Here is a 20,186-nt window from a genome sequence, read left to right as displayed (position 1 = left end):
AAATTCTTAATATATTCTATAAATTATTATTCTGTTCGGATTAACCCGAAGTTTTTGTCCTAAGAACTCGAAACCAAATCGAATCAATTCGAGTTCAAAAATATTAATCCAACTCAATTCAAAATGCTAATCTAATCCAATCCAACTCAACTTAACTCCTATAATTCGGGTTGAGTTGGTACCGATGGTGGAGTAGTCGGATTGAAGTACACCCGTAGCTGGAAAAGAGTATATGTGAAATGGATAAGGATGAGGAGACAGAAAACATGGTAGCAGAAACCAAAAATATCTACTTCAGATACAGAGCAGGGTATGGGTTGCTCTACACGTGGAATCTCTGCCTGCTGTTAAAATATAAGAACAAATGAGGGCTTGGGTCCAGTGCAAAAGGACACATGATTTATTAACACAACGTGGATACCCTCTGGTTGTTCTTCAACTCTATGAACGGCCCAGATTTTGTTCTCAGTTGGGAATGGAGAATAAGATGCCACTGGAAGAATCTGGAGTGTGCTTGGGTGGAATGCTGGTTGTTCCAGGGTCTGAGCCAAGGCTGCACTTTGGATATATATATTGGTAAGCGAAGAAAACGCTGAATATGGTAATGATATCTGTACATATATCCAGCAACGCTCAAAGCACGCCATAATACAAAGACCCTTTTCTTAATCACCGAAGTTTTCTAGGACAACTTAAGAGCAGTAGGTTCACTTTGTCTTAACAACGACAGAGAAGCATAGTTAGAAGAGGAGTATTTGGATTCAGAGTTCTCAAAACTGGAGAAAAGTGATAGTTCAGCAAACGTGGGGATGCAACATTAGCAGGTTCCTCCATCACACCCAATTTGGTTAAGCCATCCGAAGAGTGTCTAAACTCAGTAGGCAACCCATTCCTTGAGGCAGAAACCCCTCTATTAAGGGGAAATGATGCACCAAAACCAGTAGAAGGCAATTTCTGGCAGTCAGGAAGTTCGCTCAAAAGTGAATCCTCCCTCTGGTGCAACCAAAACTGAATCCCCTTCCCCACTGTTCAGGCTAACTTTAGATTCAGCATCAAAGTCTTCACACCGAGAGGGAGCGAGAAGTTGTAGAGTCTACTCGACTAAAGGAGAAGAAGTACATAAGTAAATTGAGACCACGTTGAATGATAACAATCTCGAGAATAGGATAGCTAAAAAAGTAATAAAATAATTGAAAATCACTACTTGTACCGACAAGGTGCACCTCCTTTTTCGGTGGTTCAACCATAAGAACTCCCAAATTAAGCGTGCTTCACTTGGAGTAGTTCTATGTTGGATGACCTCTAGAAAGAATGATGAGAGTGAGAACAAAACATACTGAAAAGACTTGTGTTGGTATGTGTGGGGATGGTCTCCACTCTTAGAAGCGAGAAGTAAGTAACATTATCATATTGTAGGAAAATGTTGGGGTCATCAAGTGCCGAATCCTAGGCATGGGTTGTGACAAATGGTATTAAAGCGATACCTTATCTAATAAGATGGGGTTCAGGGACGAAGAAAGGCAGAAACTAGTGAGCATGTGACACCCGAGTAAATGAGGGATACATAAATGAACCAAAACTACAACCGAATCAAAACGATCTTTATGATAGAATGACTAAGAAAGACTTAAAAAGAATTGAAAGTAACTACGTATACCAACAAGGTGCATCTTCTTTTTTAGTAGCACAATCATAACCACTCTAACATTAAGAAGGCTTTACTTGGAGCAATTCTATGTTTGAGTGACCTCTTGAAAATTCTCCTAGGATGCATATATGTGAGGACAAAGCATACTAGAATGCTCGTGTTGGTGTGTAGAGATAAGTCTTCTCTCTTAGAAGGGAGGAGTAACGTAACCATATCGCAGGGAATATTGGGACTATTCTGCATCGAACCTAGATTCAGAATCCTAATCCAAATCCTCCCAATCCTGAGAATGGATTGTGACAAATGATGTGATGAATCAAAATAAAACCTTCTAAAGAGGAATGTTTATAGGTACAAGGACTGGGAATTGAAGGCAGATAAGTTCTAAGTACCCACTAGTCTTACAGAAGGCCAAGAGACCTAAACAATTTTCTACAATTCAATCGAGATCCATCGTATTATCATCGATGAGTGAAAAAGGAGAAATGATTCGAGTATAGTATAAAGGATAAGCTACAATGTAACAAACCTCTATGACACTCGACAACTTTAAGGATTCAAGAGCTTTAATGGATGCCTGAAATGGGGACTCCAAAATCTCAAAAACTAAGCCCTAGAAATCAAATTGATAGCTAAACATCTAATATTTGAACGAAATCTATATCTTTAACTTAAACCATTCAAAACCCACATACCAAATACATTCAGATAGAAACAGAGAAAGAGATGGAGAGAGCAACATACATATTCAGCGTTGAAGCTGCACTGGGAAGACGACTCCAATTCTGTATGAAATAAAATTATTTTCTTGTAATAATTCAAAAATGGGGGGACACGTGTCGAAATCAGGCGAGGTGGAGGGAGTGAAACGTGGTGGAATCAGGGCGTACATAGGAGTGGGTCCGGATTCGCCTTGAGTGCCAAGTTCTTCATCAAATCAAATCAAAGGCTAACCTTCACACTTTCTTCTGTCCATCTTATGGGATACAAATCCCATTTCTCAATATTTCCTCACACCCCACCCACGCTCTTTCGTCGCGTGTGTTCTGTACGCTCCCATGCACCTCAAACCGTCGTCGTTTCTCATGCCTTTCCCTTCACTCGTGTGTGGCGTGGCGTGGCGTGGCGTGTCGCCTCAAAATGCAGCAACGTCCACGTCGGAAGCGGCAGCCGCCGCCACCCACTCATTTTCTTTTTATAATTATTATTTTAATGTTGCGAGGTGGTGAGGTGGCTGGGCTGTGTTCTAGATTAGGGTGCCAAACGTGGCACATCATAGACATGAGGCATCTCTCACATTTCGGCCGCTTTTATATATATTTTTAATAAATAAATAAAGAAGGTGGTGGGGTCCACTGCCGGCCGAACACGCCAAGTTGCCGGTGTGACCATCTGTCTGTCTGTGTCCAACACGTCAACACGTTCTCAGCCCTCACCCCGCGCCGTACGTTGCTCCTGCCCCAAATTTGAACATTTAATTTCCCATTATTTTGATTTTATTTTACCAATTTAAAAATAATAATAATAATACGTATAATATTATGAGTGCGGCGGACCTAATCTCCATAAGCATATTTCTCCCGCATTAATCTTCCGCCGCCTGCAATTCTATTGACTCCTTTTCCTTTTATTTATTATTTTTATAACAAAAACAAATATAATAATATAATAATATAATATTGGTATTTGGTTTGGTTTGGTTTGGTTTGGTTGGGTAAATGGAGAATCTTCCAATCACCATCCTCCTTTTTTCCCTTCTAAATTTGAGTTTTTTCTTCATACCCAAGTTAAGAATTTTTTATTATTTATTTTAGAATACAAATTAATATTATGTTTAATTTCTTTCCGTTAAATAAATAAAAATTGAAGGTTTTTGAAATAGGGACCACAATTTTTAAAATATTATTATTAATAATAATAAAGTGAATAGGTGTAGGGGTAGGATGGAGAGATTTGAATGTGTTGGTAAAATCGGCAGCCGCGCATATCCCCACTTCTCGTTTGGGGGAGTGGTCCCCATTACGAGACCGCCCCTTCGGGTGTCGTATGCGTAAAAACCGGATTCAAAGCTGCTGCCTCCATTGGCCGCCACGCACGTGCCCCCACCTTTTCCTTTTCTTTCTCAAGCGTGTGGGGGACGCCACCGCAGCACCCACATCCATCTCAATTATTATTATTTATTTTTAAAAAAGGAAAAAATTGGTTCACACAACTGTACCAAAGCCGCCGACGGATGATGAATATTTGATTACACGTGTTGTCAGTGTTTTCTCCATCCACCACGACAACGACTTCCACGTGTCAAACGACCTTCCATCTCTGAACTCCCGGCGGTTTGCTTTTTCATTTGTTGCCCTGAATTATTAATTATTAATAATGGTAGAAGGAGTTTTGTTTGAATTTTTTCATTTCAAGTAGAAACCCATTTGATGATGATATTATATGTAAACTGAAAACTACAAAAGAATTAATCTTTGGGGAAATTAAATACACAAGTAATATTGCAAAAAGATCCCTCGCCGGAGAACAACCGGAGAACAGCCGGAGAAAGATGAGAAACTCCATATATGGGTTTTCATTTACTCTGTGCTGCAAAAATGAGGAGATCGGACGGATTTGTATTCACAATCGTATCATCTTCCTTCTCCACTTCTAACATTTCGTATTTAAGTTATTGTCGCGTTAAACACATAATTTGAAACAAAAAAGGGAACTACTTCAATATAAATCCCAGCCGTTCTTTCTTGCGTGGGGAAAAAATTTCAGGCGGATTCTGGTGGGGGAAAGTTCAGATCCAAATCCAGGCCGCCAACGCCGCCGCCGCCGCTTCGGGGTTTGAGGTCCTGCCCGTTCATGTCTACGACGGAGGAGGAGTCCGAATCGCTTTGAACACCGCCGCCGGCGTACTCGCGGCGGAAATCACTTACGGCTTCGTGATGATGGTCGAAGCGTAGCCGTTGGTTTGGATGAGGATGGGTCTTGATCATTCCGGCACGAAGGGCGGCATCGAAATACAGAACGTGGTTTGACGGCGGTATGCCGCGGGAAAAAACTTCTCCGATCATGGGAATTTGGTACCGCTGGAACGGGAAAGTGACGGCTCCGGCGGCTGTGAGTCCGGGCATGCCGTGAGCGAGATTGAGATTCAAAGGTGAGGAATCAACCATTAGAGGTTGCTCTCGGCTGGAGGACTCAACCGTGCTACTCTGACTCGGGCTCTGGTTATTGTTGATGTTGTTTATCTTATTGTTAAGGTTAAGAAGATCGTCGGAGGGCAAAGGGAAATTGGTCTTGGCCTTGACACCACGGAACTCTCTAGCGGCTTTATCGTAGGCTCGGGCCGCCTCCTCCGCCGTATCGAAGGTTCCAAGCCAAACGCGGCTCTTCTTACAGGGATCTCTGATCTCAGCGGCGTATCTCCCCCACGGCCGCTTCCTCACTCCTCTAAAATGCACTTCCTTCACGTTGCCGACGTTGGCCTTGACGGCAACCGCCTTTTCCCTGGGCGCCATTAATCCCAAAATCCGATGAAAATCAAATGAAAGAAATGAAAAGGGGCCGGCGATTTCTGCCCGTTCTTTTCCCCGTCTTTTTGGGTGTCGGGTGAGAGAGATGGATGAAAAGGGGGGGCAAATGGGTCGAGATGCCGAGGAGTGGAGACGGGATGGTGGGAATTTATAGAAGGGATGAAGAATTGGGGGAATGAATCGGCGAGGAATTGATTATTATGATGAAATGGGGCCGAGGGTGTGGAGATAAGAGGGGAGGGGGGGGGGCACAGTCAACAAGAGAATTGACTGAGAAAGGGGCGGCTAGTCCGAAGGGTGTGGTGGTAATTTCGCAATCCAGTCCCCGAATTAAGTGTCATGTGGGGTTGTCAATACAGCAGATCCACAGGGAAGGGCGCGTTTTGCATTACTGTTGATTACGTTTGCCTTTTACCCTAAACCACGCGCTCCTCTCTATTACCACTCCGCGTACCCTCCACTTCCTCCCTTCTACTCACTAACGTCAAATAAATAAATAAATAAATTCATTTTCTTTTTTAGGTCTCTCTCCCACTTACTTTTTTACTTATTTGACATTTAAAAAAAAAAACCATATGATAAATTGGGTTAATGTAACTCTAAACATATAATTTTAAATGTAATAAGTAATTTAGAGATATTAAACGGAAAATTAAGAAAATATTAGGAATAAAATTGGAAGTTAATGAATATATAATAATAATTATTATTATGTTAATGGTATGAATGGAAAGGAAAGAAAGGAGTGATGTCGAATTCAATAGAATAAATGTGGGAGTCAAAACGCAAGCGTTTAGCATTGAATTAGGTTAATTAGAAATAATAAATACATTAATTAAAAGAAATTAAATAATAACAAATTTAAAAGCAGGGGTAATCTGGAGACAAAATTCAGGAGGGTGTAATTATAAATAAATTAATTTTAAAAAAAGAAAAAGGAAAAAAGAGCGCGTGTAGCGGAGCAGCAGGTGGAAAAAAGTTGTCGGCATATTCTGTCAATTCGCCTCGTGACTAGGATTTAATAAATTTAAAACTCAAGCAATGACGTGTCTTCTTTTTTGGGAAATAAAATTAATTAAATAAATAAATGGGGGCTACGACTGCTCCACACACAGAGATTAAGATAAGAGGGGTTTGAAGCGGTCCATTGACCGTGTGGTTCAAGCCAATGAGTGGCGGACGCGTGGCGTTGAAATGGCCTAATAACGCGTTGGCAGACAAACTGTGGGTTCCGCAGCCACGATTACGAACTATGGGCTGCCGCACACGCACACATTCCCCGCACCTTCTGACGCCAGTTTCAGTTTTTTTTTTTTTTTTTTTTTTTTCTTTTTTCTAAAGGACGAAAAAATCTATTTAAATTCAATTAATGAAATTCCAATTGAAATTAGGTTTCCAATTCAGCCGTGGAAGGAACAACAACCAAGTTTTTGAATTAATTATGCACGTCTTTCCTTTTAATTATTTAGATACTAAGAATATTAATTTTATACTCCACTTTTATTTGTGTGCAACTAAAATTTAAATGAAAAAATTATTTAAAAATTAAAGTAATGGATTTTTTTTTTTAAATATGAGAATGGAAATAGCAAAAAGGACCAAAGAAGGGAAAAGTCAATATTAGAGGCGGAAAAGGCGGCGGAGGGGTGCCGGAAAGTTGACGCCATAATCAGACTACTGACTTAAATTGACTTGTAATTTGGAGGTAAATTTATTGATCCAAATTTAATAATAATAAAAAATTTGGTTGGTTGCGTTCGTGGCAGCAAATAATAAAAGCAACAAAAATATATTTATAGAATTATTAAAAAAAAAAAACAAAAAGTTAGTTTTAACGGAAAGATGGGAAAACGTTGACTAGAAAATTAAAGAAAAAAAAAGTAACGTGTTTGATGTCAGTTTGACCCGTGACAACTGACAATGTCCGTTTTTTTTTTTTTACTTTTGGAGCAATTTAATTAAATGCCAATTCAAGAATTCTATAACAAGCCCAAAGTTTGATTGAGTTTTTCTTTTCAAGGATGTAATTTTAAATGGAGTTTTGAATTAAGAACTTATGCATAAATTCTCATAACTTATCCTCAATCATCTTCTCTTTTGATAAACTACATTTTTTTTGTTTAAAAAACGTGTTTTTAAATAAAATCAATAATTTTATGTACGATTAATAAAAGAAAAAAAAAAAGTCTTGCTACGTACTAACTAGTACATGCCGTGTAAATAAAATGACAAGAATTTTCGTAAAATAAAATAAAATTTAGAAATATATATTTTTAGTAATTTTTAATATATTGGTATTATTTATATATTAGGATTGGAGATAGAGCTCCGTTGGGCTTGAACAAAGTACACTATTTATTTGATAGTTAAGGTTCTATTTCTATTCATATGACTGAGTAATGACATACCTCTAATACCATATTAGAAGTTACGATCTTACACAATATTGAACAAAGTACACTATTTATTTGATAAGGGTTCTATTGATATGACTAAGTTAATAACATATCTGTAAACTTCCACATTATTCTAATATTGTCAACTTTAAGTATAAATACTCGTGATTTTGTGACTATTTCTCTAGATCTTTTGTTTTACTTACAAACCCAAACCCTTCTCTCGATCTTTTGTTTTACTTACAAACCCAAACCCTTCTCTCGATCTTTTGTTTTACTTACAAACCCATAATTTTCTTTTAATTAACGACTATTTCTCTGGATAATTCTCGAACACTTCACCTAATTAGGAAGATATCTAGACCCAAAAAGCCATGAGAATTTAGATATTCATGACATTCAATTCATATTCTTCAAGAAATTCACCTTCCAGAAAACCAGTTTCGCAAAATTGTGTAATATTTACTTCTCTCTACAATAAATCATAAACTAGTTGAGCATCAACTCCATAAACATGGAAATGGAGTATGAAAAACAAGTTGATGAATGGCAAGAACTATATAGACTATAGAATTTTAATCTGTATCGTGTAAATTAGATTATTTCTTCTTCATCATCAGCACAGCGTAAATCTAGATTACATATTAAACCACAATGTCGGATATATACTTTAGTCTTCAATCTGCTGCTGTTCGTCTCCAAATAAATGATCCACTGCTCGCCTTCTCCAATTTCTATCATCCAATCGGGCCCAAGAAGCTGAAATCACGAAAAGAAAAACAATCGACACATTAGCCCCAACATTACGCCGAGGACACTCCAACATTCATCAAAATCCTAGTACTTAGGTTTAGTGGATCATAAAATTTGGTAGTGGAATCGCCGAAAGATCCATAGAGCGACGTCTTCAGAAACAGAGGGAAATGCCTAGAATCGACGATCGCAGAAGGTGCAAACCAGATTGAAACTAAAACTGGAAGGAGAAAAGGGATATGATGGACGGATACCTGAGAGATCGGACGGTGAAATGCTGCCAGAGAGCGTGGAAGAAGAAATTGGCTCCATGAAGGAAGATCACAACTCCGGTGCAGCCCAAGACGAGAAGCTCCAACGCCATTGGAATATAGAATGATTTTACTCCGATTTCTTCAGCTTTTAGGGTTTCTTTTGTTGAAGGGGAAGGGGATGAAGAAAGTGAAAAAGGATGAATCGGGTGGGCACGTCACCCTTCACATTCTTATCCAGATTTATTTTCTTTTATTTTATTTCATATTATAGTTGGTTTTCCCAAAAAGGAATTATTTTATTTTTTCATTTTCTGGGAACCGTCTGATGCTAATAGGGGAGAATTGACGGTGGGGATGAACGCACCCGACCCGAGAGTAGTTAATAAGTGGGGGTACCCGTGGATCTATGGGCCTATGGGTCGGCCCACATGCCTGCAACTCTGTCTGTCCCCATACACCGACTCTTTCAATTGCTCCACTTTATCACACCGCCGCCCTAATTATTTATGCAACACAAAAATTATTTTTAGTTCAACTAAAACTATAAAATATTGGCAATAAAAATTTATGGAACTTTCATTTCATTGGTTTAGACCAAATTTGATGACTGTGTTTTGTTAGGGTAGTTATGGTTTCTGTATTTTACGGTCTTTATAAGACATTATTAGCTAAAGACCTGGATAAACTTGTAAACCAAATAATTCTTGAGAATTCTGTAATTTCTAGGATTTTTCAAAGATATTTGTATGTACCGACGTATAATTGGGACATGAACATGAACGCACACACCCATCGACATCGACTGTTGAACTGAAATGAATTGAAAATGACAAAAGGCAGTAACTGTCATGTGTGTAATGTTCCCTTCCATGAACATTGGCATCTTTTGATCTCAACTATAACACCAACATCCAATTCATCATCACGCTATAATAAATTCAAAATGATAGGTCATCAACATAGTTGTGTCACAATGAAAGGAGAAGGTTTTAAAAGAACAGCATTTGTAATTTCCTTCGAACTAGCACCTAGGCCTATCCCCACTAGTTGCCATGCAATTGGAGATTCTTACGTTTGTGTTGTTGACCGTCCAAATTTCTCCTTGTATGGCGTTGTATAGTCTGGCTGCTGGTACTGCCCGGCCGACGTTCGAGCGCCAATGAGCATTGATAGTGCTCCCCTCTTGTCGTTCATTATTCTGAAATTTTTACATTCAAATTCTTCTTGCAGCACAACCACAATAAATAAACAGACTTTATATTCAATGGAATTTATTCACTGGTTATAATGAAGGATATATTATCATCAACCATACTCAAAGAGTTTCATATTGGGTCGATGACAAATAAAGCCATAAGAATCAATTCAACGTCTGTTAATTTATTCATTTTAGCATCATTTTGGTAATAACTTACTGCTTTCATTAGTCCTCTAAGAGAGTTGAGAAAAGCATATCCCGCATAAAGCCTGCTCTCTCAATAGCTTGTCTCATTCTTTTATCCCGCTCTTCCTGGCTCAAAGAAGGATCAAACCTGGGGAGAGGAAGAAAAGCGTTGATACTAAACAACAGGAAGAGGTAAGCAGAGGGCGTAACTAGATTAATTCCTCCATTGATGCAAAATAGACAGATCTCCGTTACTTGGCTATGGTCATCAAGGTAAACTTCTCTTACCTTATGACCTAACACAAGTAGCTGTAAAGGGCGATGGAATTAATAGGATTGGGTTAAAGCAAAGGGCCTTTGCAGTCATGGCATATAAGGGAACTGAAAGGCACAACAGTTTCTTGATCTAACCAAAACCCTTTTTGATGAACAGACACGCTAGTGGTTTGAGGAGCAACAATAAGAGAGAAATCCAGTACAACAAAAGGAAAAAATAAAGACACAGAAAGGGATGTGAACAAGTACCTTGATTTCCAAATAGGTGATGGTGCCACATTCTCCGAAGATGTGTCTTCGGCACTGGTTAGCATGGATTTCGAGATATCTTCAACTTCAGATGCAGGATAATTCAAAATAAGTGATGATAGAAACGGATCATGAGCTGCATTAGGCCCATTAGTGGTGCTTGTACGGTACCCACTGCTCCCTAGAAGCACCTGCAGATGAGCCTCGCGAAGGTCCCGGCTCAAGAGGGACAATGCCTGACTGCTGGGAATGGCAATCTTACGCAACCTGCAGCCTCTCTGAAGGTGATCCTTTGTTAAGCAAACAAGATGGGCATGGTGAAAATAATAGCTTCCTCCTCAAAACATACCACTTAAATGACAGGGTTCAGAAAAAACAAGTATCAAATTTAAAGGATATCTTGAACAAGTGTCCATGGTGCAATGTTATATGGCTCAACATGTCCCCCATGACTTTAACCGAGCAAATGGGACAAACCTGCAAAGCAAATACAAATTAAGCAGAAGCCTAATTTCTCATAAAACAAAAACCTAAAAATGCAGCAAATAGAGCACAAGAAACAGTGAGAGCTTCTTTCTCCTCACAGTTTCTTAAAATACTTTGGGGATCTCATCGAATAATGGGTAAGAAGAAAAATAATTTCACAAGAAAATGGAAGATTAACCTAAAACAATTCTTACACACACAACTTCCAAGGATTGGCAGAACTATAACCACTGAATGTCCAGAACAACAATTGCTAAAATCTCTAATGAACTAGACTGGAAATCGTTTCTATAATTTCAAAATCCATAAATCTTATGTAAGCCTAATAAAGAACCTAGGCGAGTAGAGACGCTGAAAACTTTCTGCATCAGCATCAGTATCGAGCAGCTGTCAGCATAACCGAAACAATCATAATAGCATGAAGAAAAATTCATCCTCCTAGTCCCAGGTGAATAGCATATAAACTTGGTTGCACGCAGAAAAGAGAAAGGAGGAAATACGTACCGTGACTCTCGTCTCGCAAGAGTGTTCGTCTTCCAGATGCGAACAAAGGGACATAACGTCAAAACTCTCATAGCAAAAAGGACATGAAAAATGGGGGCGAGCGTCATCATCCATCTCCAAATCATCGATTCCCAACAGATCTAAACCGAACCAAATCAACAAATCAGAAAGCAAAAAGAAAAAAACAAAAAACAAAAAAAGGTAGATGAGAAAATGAAAACGGAAGGGTTGCTAAACCTAAGTTGGAGGTTTGATGATGATGATGATGATGATGATGATGCTGCAACATATACTGGCGTTTGGCGGCGGCGAGGCGGGAGGTCCAGAAATCGGAATCCATTTCTGGGAACGAAGGAGACGAAAGTGGAAGATAGAGTTTCAATCTGGATCAGAGGTGGGGAAAAACAGACGAGAGTGCCTTCCCGAGTAGGTGGAAAGAAGAAACAGAAGTGAGGAAGGGAGGAGAGGCGGAAGTAGCCAGAGAGAGAGAGAGAAGAGAGGAATTGAATGAATGAATGAATGAATTGATTTGAGGTTTTGGAGAGATTAGATTGAAGTTAGAAGATTGGAGTTGGAAGTTTGAAGTTAGGAGTTTCTGAAAGTAGAAGGCATTTGGGTGGACACACAGAGATGGGTAATGCCTCAGCTTTCCATCGCCATGCGAGCCAATTTCGCCACTTCTTTCATTCTTTTCTTTTCTTTTCTTTTCCTCCTTTTCGTGGTTCACATTTTTCCGCATTTTCTTTCCTTTTTTTCTTTCTTTTCTTTCTAATCCTTCTTTTTTTTTTTTTTTTTTTCTATCAATTTTATTTTGTTTAAGATTTATGATATTTCAAATTATTGATTTTCTTAATATGTATATTTTGAACTTAAAAACAATTAAATTAGTTATTCATCTTTATTTTTTCCGCTAACAAATCACGAACATCTCTAATGCTCTGCTTTTGTTCTCTTTCACGTGTATTTTTTATAGGATGGGGAACTCGAGAAAAAAGAAAAATAAACCTATTAAAGAGAGAACATAAATGAAAGAAATAAAATTATGGAAGCCAAAAGGTTACAATGATAGATATCAACCAAGAGATTCCCATTGGACAGAAGAGAAAAGGATTTGTTTTTTCTTTTTTGAGTACTCAGTGATGGGAGCATCATAATACTAATAATAATAATAATAACAATAATAATAAATAATTTATTGACAAAGCGAGGTACTGATATACAGACAGAATTTCTAAAACGGGAAATCGGCGTTTCAGGGTTGGAAAATCATGTTCCTTTAAAAGAAACCTGAAAATACTTTAAATTTTCATCCATTAAAATTATTTTTCTACTTTAAATTTTAATTATTGTTTTAAAATAGGCAGATCTAATTATGAACTAATATATATATTGTTGGAAAAAAAAAAAAAATAAAACAAAGACATATATTTTCTATTTTTTGCAAACAAGAAATCATCGTGACCAAGTTTCTACAATCATATATTTTTAGGTCTTAAATACTCAAAATAGAAGTTAATATCTAAATGAGTTCACCTAAAATGCTACCATGAATTCACACCAAGAATCTAGTACACACCCTCCCTTTCCTATGAACATGGAGGGAGGTTTTGCTCTCGTTGGAACAAAAAGGGTGAAAGGGGAAAAAATATAAGGAAATTACTTGCTTTTACTTGCAGGTAATCATAAAAACATAATTCTACAGATGGAAATCTTAAATCACAAATCACGTATCATCATCTTAGTAAAAAAAATCTTACAGTCTCCATTCAAATTCTCGAAACTATGATCGATGCACCGCATCTCAACAGACAGTAATCATCCATCTACAATACAAAAAAAGAAAAGGGGAAATGTCGATTATAAACATTGTCTAAAAACTGTAACCAACTCATCTAAAGTTCAATTTTTATGGCTAAAACATCATGATTAACAAACATGTATATTGTTATTCTCCAGCTTGGAAATTGTAAAGGTGTCCACCCCCCTAGGACTTCTAAGTCAAGTAAACAGTAAAGAATCACACAGCAAGTCGCTTAGCCAAGTTCAGCAATGAGCAATCTCTCACGATCCTAGAGAAAGAAACACGTGGAGTTAGATACATAAAGGCGCAAAAGATTGATGATGGATGCAAGGTTACATTCTAGAGATTGCATATCTGAAACCTATTTTAGACAATGTGATTGAAGATGGGGGCGGAGCTGAAGGGAGGCTGATAGCAAATTTCGATGGGATATGAGATTTCAAGAAGGAAGACCATCATGAAAAGTAATGCCCCTAAGGGAGATCAGTCATAGGAACAGTTAGGGAGAACTAAATTCATTTGTAAATCACTACATAAAATTTTCTTTCAAGAAGTACCAGCATAGGACCTTCTATATGTTTATAAACCCCATAAACTATTCCCCTTGCACTCTCCTAGCACTAGGACTCATTTCAACTGCACTCTGTAATCTATTGGATCCATTTCGTGCATGCCACACTAAAATTTTGATGTTAATGTCAGTATGATTCTTCATAATAATCTTTTAGTTGCAGGAGGGGACGCTAACCTAGAATTGATTACCTTAGGTAAGTCCTGCTCAGTGGTAGCATTCATCATTCAAGAATCTACAACATAAAAGCAAATGTAGAAGTTTCACTTTTCAGGGTGACAATGATGTAATAACACCATTTTATAGAAAGTAACATTCGAAGGATACGAACTCAAGTAAAGTCCCCAAAGTTTCAAGAGAAAGAACAGTTATACAGCAAGGATAACTCAAGGATGTGAACTGTCATTAGGAATGGTGAATATAACAAAATTATGCCTCACCAACATGAATATCAACCTACGTGAACTCAGTTATGAGTTTGTTTCTTCCTATAGCTATAAATCCAATATCACTGAACTACTTGCACACGAAAAAACTAGCAATACATGACTTTATTTCAGCATCTTGTCTTTAGAGCGCAAGTGCTCGAACCATCCGACATTCATCATACATCATCATTGCAATCTGAGTGGTAAAAGAAATCAATATCACCCTTGTCATATTACTAAAATTAATGCCATCAATGAACACAAAACGAAAAAGAAAATTCAAAGGTAACCTGACTTTCGTCACAAAGCTGACTACTAAATATGGTCTAATATTAATTCATGATCCCAATAAAATAAACAAGATTGAGCTCTAATTCTTAGACCATAGAGCATTGAGAGAAGAAAAGCATAAAACATAGCAAGTGAATTCTAATTCTTAGACTATAAACATGGAACCAGAATATCATATTGGTCTAAGCCCTAAGGATCCAGTGGACAAATAGAATACAAATAAAATTTTCCACTTAAAGATTCAAAATAACAAGATCTGAATTCAATAATTTATTTGGAATTTCATCAGCCATCAATCTGACCACTAACTCCATAAAGTCATAGGAACAAAAGGTTGAATCTCTGAGCTCGGATTCACCACAAAAGAATGGTTTTCAAACACAATCCACTCGAGAAATATTTTACCACAATTTCCAAAAAGTCGACAACAAAAATAAATCCAGTCATTCCACCGTTCATGCTGAGACCTCAAATAGTCTCGTCTTGTCCTACAAAAGGAAAAGCAATGTGCACTCTTTCATCGCGCAAGAGAGTAAAAGATGGGTTGACGAAAATGAAAATTAAAAATTCTCCAGCCACACGAACAAAATTGTTCTTTCAAATTCTCAATGAACATTTACTGCTCAACCACATTTTGAATGCACCTAAGATATAACACCCCCCCACCACCTTGGATTAGGGATAAGGGAACCATAAGAACCTAGCCATTAAAAGAAGGTAGAATCGCCAACCCAAAGCAAAAGCTAAACAGGACAAGAGGAAAACTTAATTAAAAAAACGAACGAACAAGCAATACAGATGTTTACATAGAAAAATCCGGCGATAAGAGCATGAAAGTACCTTCAGAAGTCCAACCGTAGCTACGACGAGAAACGGAAAGCATAGACGTAAGCAATGCAGAGGCAGTAGCAGAGTGGTAAGGAAGCAACGATTCCACACAGCAACTCATTTCAACAGGAGATCTTCAAGATAAAAATCCATCAGACACATAACAAAATTCGAAATACCAAAGAAGTTTCATCGAAAATTTACCTCAAAATGCGATGGGACTGGGAGAGTGGATTCTGCTTGGGGATGCTGAACGGAGATGCGGGTGATTTCACTTTGGCACCATTGGTAAGTCTGCGGGAGATAGTGGCTCGGGCTAGGGTTGATCTGAAGGCTGATCTAGCAGCCATGGCAGCGGCGGAGGACATGCTCTAGGGATTTAGCAAAGGAATTCGGAAATTTCTTCGTTGGGGTTTTCTTGAGGTTTTAGCCTTTTACTTCGGCTTTAGGTATTCCTGTGTATGCGCTCGTACCGTACGAACATACTCCAGAACCTATGAGATCAGATCACTCTGATCCAATGGCGCAAATATTTGGATGACTCGTCTCTAATTACTATTAAACCCTCGGATCCATCTTCATTTAAATTTTTTTAATAAATTTTTGGCTTTAGTGCCAAAATTCTCCGTATACGGTCCTCTTTGAGCTCTTCCTTCCAGGCTTCCTCGGGAGGTTTGGAGGGAGGGGTTTTCCCACCCTTATAATAGATGTTTTGTTCCCCTCTCCAACCCACCTCCTTGGATACCGAGTGCATCATCAATGAGAGTGAACTTTTCACACTATTATAATAAATGTTTCGTTCCCTCCCCAACCCACTCTTTGGAGACCCAATGTCCTTGTTGGCTTACCGCCTCGATACCATTTGTAACAATCCAAACCCACCGTTAAAAGGTATTGTCCGTTTTAGCTCGTTACATATCGTCATCAATCTCATGATTTTAAAACGAGTTTAATAGGGAGAGGTTGTCACACCTTATAAGAAATATTTTATTTTCTTCTTCGACCGTGAATGAAATGAAAAGACCCCATCAAAAAATCTCACAAATTTGAAGACATTGGTTAAAAAGAAAGTTCGAACTAAGCGAGCAAAGCCCAACACAATTGTTGGGTGGAAGCCGACCATGTCTTTCTCGACCAAAGACACAATTGGGTCAGAGCAACTAAGCCCACAGCCAACCACAGGCCAAGAACCTCGCCCAAAAAGTAAGCAACCAAGCTAATCATTAATCTTCGAGGCCACATTTGCAAACAAGACACGAAAGGTGGCTGATTTTGAATGTCAGTAGGCATTGGCAGTAATTATTACACGAAAGTAAATAATGAATTGAATGAAATTGAATCGGGCGATATCTTCTTCTAATGAGCTATGTCGGCAACGCCCGAAATTGCACACACCCATCTAATTATTGTCTCTTCAATTACACGCCATCGCGTGGCTCCGCCATTACACATTATAACCCACCAACTGTTCATTTATTTATTTCTGAATCCCATTTAAATTTAATTCAGTTTTTTTGTGCACAATTAAATGTGGCTCCTTGTAATTATATCATTTATATAACCCTACCTAAACATATCCTATTAGGTCACATTAGGACAATAATTAGGCCAACCATTACCTAAGCCATATTATTATAGTAATTATTGACTAAGGCATAAGTGAATGGTATATAGCTAAAATGGATAACATTGAGAGCTGAACGCTTGGCTCAGATGAAATTAGGTCTTTGCTAGCTCAACCCATAACTATATATCTAAATCAGCCACATGCTTGCATTAATTATCATTTGGTTACGTTTCAACATCAATCAAACATGTCACAATGCATGCATGCAACATTCATTTTTTAGTGACAAAATGACGATACTTATAGTTTGTTATTACTGAATTAGCGGTGACGATGTGAAAATCTGAAATTTTGAACTTACAAAAAAGAGGAAGACGGGTCAATTGCTTTTGAACCGTGTTCATTTGACAACCACTCACTTCAAGCTGAACTTAAAGTAATAATAAACGTGTACTCGTCACTAGAGCTATGCTTTTCAAAACTCAAGATGTGAGTTCATGTAATATTCAATCGATGCCACAATAATGCTTTAACAACTTCTTAGTTAATTAGATATAATTTCGATAAGTATGCAACTACCAGTAGACTGAAATAAAAAAGGTAAAATAAGAACTTATTTGGGTAACGTCCATTAATTCGAAAGGCCGTGTAACGTTGAATGTATATTATTATTATTATTATTATTATTATTATTATTATTGTTTGGGAAAATTAAATGGCGGGAGTGAATAATATTGTTGGAATTTATTTCAAAAGGAAGACAATAAATTATAGAGTTTATAAAAATTGTATAGACTGCGTCAGGTTTGATTTATTAAATTTCACACCCACCAAAACCCCCCACAAAAGCCAAAAGCGAGCCGCTTGGTTCGTTTTTTCGCACCGTATTCGTGGCTCAGCTTTAAAAAAGAAAGAAAATAAAGAAGTGAGTCCAAATCCGTCATTCACGGCGACACTCCCCAATCACACCCCCACCCACCTCTATTTTCAACCTATTTTCTTAATTAAAAAAAAAAAAAGAAAAAAAAAAAGAAGTGCAATTCTGTGTGGGTGTTCGCATCTTCCCTACTGGCCATAATGGACCACCGGCGTAGCTGTCCGACGGCCCCATTGAATTCATCACTCCCCTACCCATCTTCTTACAACCTCATGAGACCGACTGGATTTGGATTTTCTTTTCCCAGATTTAAATTTGAAAATGGGGGTTTCGTCACTTAGCGACAATGATTCACAACACTCCCATCTGTCGTTGTTGTTACCATTCCTCGAGTATATATCAACCGGCAGGTCCTTGATAAGGGCCAAAATGGAGTCACGGATATCCTCGCCTTATCTACTCATTTATTTATGGTACACTTTTAATGTTTGTTTGGTAACAGGATAAGCTCATTGCTAGCAAATATTATCAATCTCACGTTTAGAGATTTCCACTTCCACATACATTGCATACGATATATTTATATTTATAAGTAATAAGTGCACATTAAAGATACATGCTTTAATCTATGGTGGAGTGGTGAGATTCATGGTTTTTTGAACAGAGCACAATTAAATATGAAGTAAATAAAGCAAAATAAAGATATTTTCACTTAATTAAGGAGTGGGTAGAAATTTATGGCACGAAATCATCGAGTTCCTCCTGGAATTCTGCCTCATCGTTCTGATTCTGATACCTTCCCATGGAATTACCGTACTCGTATGTGTTCCCGTTGTTGTTGTTACGGAAATAGCCCCGGGACCTGCTGTAATGGTGAGGCTCCCTGTCGAGGTCATAATAGTACTTTCCATTCTCCATGAATCTCGTGTCGCTCATCCCTTGTCGTACCACGTTGTTGGCATTGTTGTTGTTGTTGTAGTAGAAGTTGTTGTTGTCGTCGTCGTGGTCGTCGTTGTGGTATTTTTCCTGGTTGTATAAAGGAGTTGTAGTGTAATCATTTCGCGAAAAGCGGGTGTTGCGGAAGCTTTGTCGTCCGTTGTCGTAAAGATCCTTGTTGTAATAAAACGAATTCTCGTACGGCTTCGTGTTGCTGTTTTGGAAATTGTCGTTGTCGTCGTACTCCTCTGACTCGGATTTGTAAGGAACGGCGTCGTTTCTTCTGTACTTATTGTCATCGGGGCGGTCACCGGAGAAATTGTCGTCGGAATTTGGAGGGAGCTGGCCGGATTCATGGCCGTAGAGGCCGTAGTTGTTGTCTTGGGTTTGAGGGAGGAAGTTGGGGTCTTGGTCTTGGTCTTGTGGGGTGCCGCTAGTTTTTTGTGGGCTTGTCAAAGGATCCTCCGCCTTGTTGGGGATTTGGGTTTCTTTGGTGTAGAAGGTGCCGCCATTGTTGGGTACTTTGCTGAAGAAATGGCTTTCCCTTGCATGAACTTGGAAGAACAGAAGAGCGAGAAGGAGGGCGGAAATGAGTTTCGCCATCGCCATGGATTGATTGAAAGGAGGTGTTCGTGTTGTGTTGTGTTGTGGAACTGTGTTGTATAGTGAAGGAGAGGTGGATGGGTCGCGTTTTGTTCTTATAGGCCTTCTCTCTTCTTTACTCATTAGATTGCAAGTGGGTTGGATCGAATTTTGATATTGGTGGAGCCTACGCTTTTATGAGAACTTGAAAAAGTCGCTGTTTTAGTTACCATTTTCATGATGTTTCTAATTACGTGTCATTTGTAAATGGTTAATAATTATATTGGTAAATAAGTTGGGATGAGATTAAATATCCATAAATGACGAATGGGATAGAAAAAGGAAATTTGTGGACATGAAGGAGTAGGACAATCATGTGGGGATTGTGGGAGTGGTTGGGACAAAAACTAAATAATGGCATTTAGTGCAACCATCATGTGCCCTTCCATTTCTTCCCTTGGGAAGAACGTAAGATGCCTATGTCACAATCCCACATTTTGTTATTAGTGTGCATCACTCGAGTAAATCAAATCAATTTACATTCGTATTGCCTATATCCGAACAACGTATCTTCAAGCTTATGACCTTGTTTTGAGAAGTAGATTTTAAAGAACGGGAACAGTCAGATTTTTTAAAACAAGTTTAAAAGCAAGACTCACAAAAGGGTTTGAATGCAATATTATAGACTATAAGCAAAATGTCATGATCATACTTGTCTAGAATGACTATATACCTATACCACCCTGTCTATCTTTATCAAACACAGATTGTACGAGTGTCTGTCTTCTAGAATTAAATATTGCAAAAAAAAAAAAAAAAAAGGAATAT

At 38.2% G+C, this 20,186-nt stretch overlaps 4 protein-coding genes and 1 long non-coding RNA gene across 14 annotated transcripts; all 5 read right to left on the bottom strand.

The window, feature by feature from the left end:
- Window positions 1-270: 270 nt before the first annotated feature.
- LOC111433011 lies at window positions 271-3,101 on the bottom strand. The gene is made up of 2 exons (XR_002708722.1): window positions 2,539-3,101; window positions 271-2,433 (listed from the first exon to the last, which is right to left on the bottom strand). It is a non-coding gene; the product is annotated as an uncharacterized LOC111433011 (long non-coding RNA).
- A 1,020-nt stretch (window positions 3,102-4,121) lies between these two features.
- Window positions 4,122-5,340, bottom strand: LOC111433009 (ethylene-responsive transcription factor 4-like). Its single transcript, XM_023069892.1, has one exon. It carries the CDS (start codon window positions 5,158-5,160, stop codon window positions 4,411-4,413), a length of 750 nt encoding a protein of 249 aa, XP_022925660.1. The 5' UTR covers window positions 5,161-5,340; the 3' UTR covers window positions 4,122-4,410.
- A 4,087-nt stretch (window positions 5,341-9,427) lies between these two features.
- Window positions 9,428-12,215, bottom strand: LOC111433237 (protein DEHYDRATION-INDUCED 19 homolog 4-like). 2 transcript variants are annotated; one of them, XM_023070214.1, is made up of 6 exons: window positions 11,715-12,213; window positions 11,478-11,617; window positions 10,887-10,964; window positions 10,488-10,771; window positions 9,994-10,110; window positions 9,428-9,776 (listed from the first exon to the last, which is right to left on the bottom strand). In XM_023070214.1, exons 1-5 carry the CDS (start codon window positions 11,815-11,817, stop codon window positions 10,002-10,004), a joined length of 714 nt encoding a protein of 237 aa, XP_022925982.1. In that variant the 5' UTR covers window positions 11,818-12,213; the 3' UTR covers window positions 9,428-9,776; window positions 9,994-10,001. The 2 variants fall into 2 exon arrangements, with proteins under 2 accessions (XP_022925982.1, XP_022925983.1); XM_023070215.1 differs by having other exon boundaries at window positions 9,428-10,110; window positions 11,715-12,215.
- A 910-nt stretch (window positions 12,216-13,125) lies between these two features.
- On the bottom strand, window positions 13,126-15,889 carry LOC111433337 (protein NUCLEAR FUSION DEFECTIVE 6, chloroplastic/mitochondrial-like). 9 transcript variants are annotated; one of them, XR_002708767.1, is made up of 4 exons: window positions 15,601-15,889; window positions 15,409-15,530; window positions 14,027-14,084; window positions 13,126-13,546 (listed from the first exon to the last, which is right to left on the bottom strand). XR_002708767.1 is itself a non-coding variant. In XM_023070376.1 (4 exons), exons 1-3 carry the CDS (start codon window positions 15,762-15,764, stop codon window positions 14,077-14,079), a joined length of 294 nt encoding a protein of 97 aa, XP_022926144.1. In that variant the 5' UTR covers window positions 15,765-15,889; the 3' UTR covers window positions 13,126-13,546; window positions 14,041-14,076. The 9 variants fall into 9 exon arrangements, 7 of the variants coding, with proteins under 7 accessions (XP_022926144.1, XP_022926146.1, XP_022926145.1 ...); XR_002708768.1 differs by having other exon boundaries at window positions 13,126-13,300; XM_023070376.1 differs by having other exon boundaries at window positions 14,041-14,084.
- Window positions 15,890-18,456: 2,567 nt separating this feature from the next.
- On the bottom strand, window positions 18,457-19,449 carry LOC111433304 (protein E6-like). The gene has a single exon (XM_023070315.1). The coding sequence runs from the start codon at window positions 19,383-19,385 to the stop codon at window positions 18,576-18,578; it is 810 nt and encodes a 269-aa protein (XP_022926083.1). The 5' UTR covers window positions 19,386-19,449; the 3' UTR covers window positions 18,457-18,575.
- Window positions 19,450-20,186: the final 737 nt, after the last annotated feature.

Source organism: Cucurbita moschata, unplaced genomic scaffold, assembly GCF_002738365.1.
Source record: "Cucurbita moschata cultivar Rifu unplaced genomic scaffold, Cmos_1.0 Cmo_Scf00041, whole genome shotgun sequence".
NCBI classification, from domain to species: Eukaryota; Viridiplantae; Streptophyta; class Magnoliopsida; order Cucurbitales; family Cucurbitaceae; genus Cucurbita; species Cucurbita moschata.
The sequence above is the reverse complement of the archived record's forward strand: the minus strand, read 5'-3'. Positions and strand labels throughout refer to the sequence as shown.

Coding starts and splice junctions, on each gene's coding strand:
- LOC111433337 (XM_023070372.1), bottom strand. CDS start 15,764: ATGTCCTCCGCCGCTGCCATGGCTGCTAGATCAGCCTTCAGATCAACC. Junction 15,531..15,600: donor CAGTCCCATCGCATTTTGAG/GTAAATTTTCGA, acceptor TTTATCTTGAAG/ATCTCCTGTTGAAATGAGTT. Junction 15,269..15,408: donor CTACGGTTGGACTTCTGAAG/GTACTTTCATGC, acceptor TTTAATGGCTAG/GTTCTTATGGTTCCCTTATC.
- LOC111433009 (XM_023069892.1), bottom strand. CDS start 5,160: ATGGCGCCCAGGGAAAAGGCGGTTGCCGTCAAGGCCAACGTCGGCAAC.
- LOC111433237 (XM_023070215.1), bottom strand. CDS start 11,817: ATGGATTCCGATTTCTGGACCTCCCGCCTCGCCGCCGCCAAACGCCAG. Junction 10,772..10,886: donor ACCATGGACACTTGTTCAAG/ATATCCTTTAAA, acceptor ACAAAGGATCAC/CTTCAGAGAGGCTGCAGGTT. Junction 10,111..10,487: donor TCACCTATTTGGAAATCAAG/GTACTTGTTCAC, acceptor TCCTCTCCCCAG/GTTTGATCCTTCTTTGAGCC.
- LOC111433304 (XM_023070315.1), bottom strand. CDS start 19,385: ATGGCGATGGCGAAACTCATTTCCGCCCTCCTTCTCGCTCTTCTGTTC.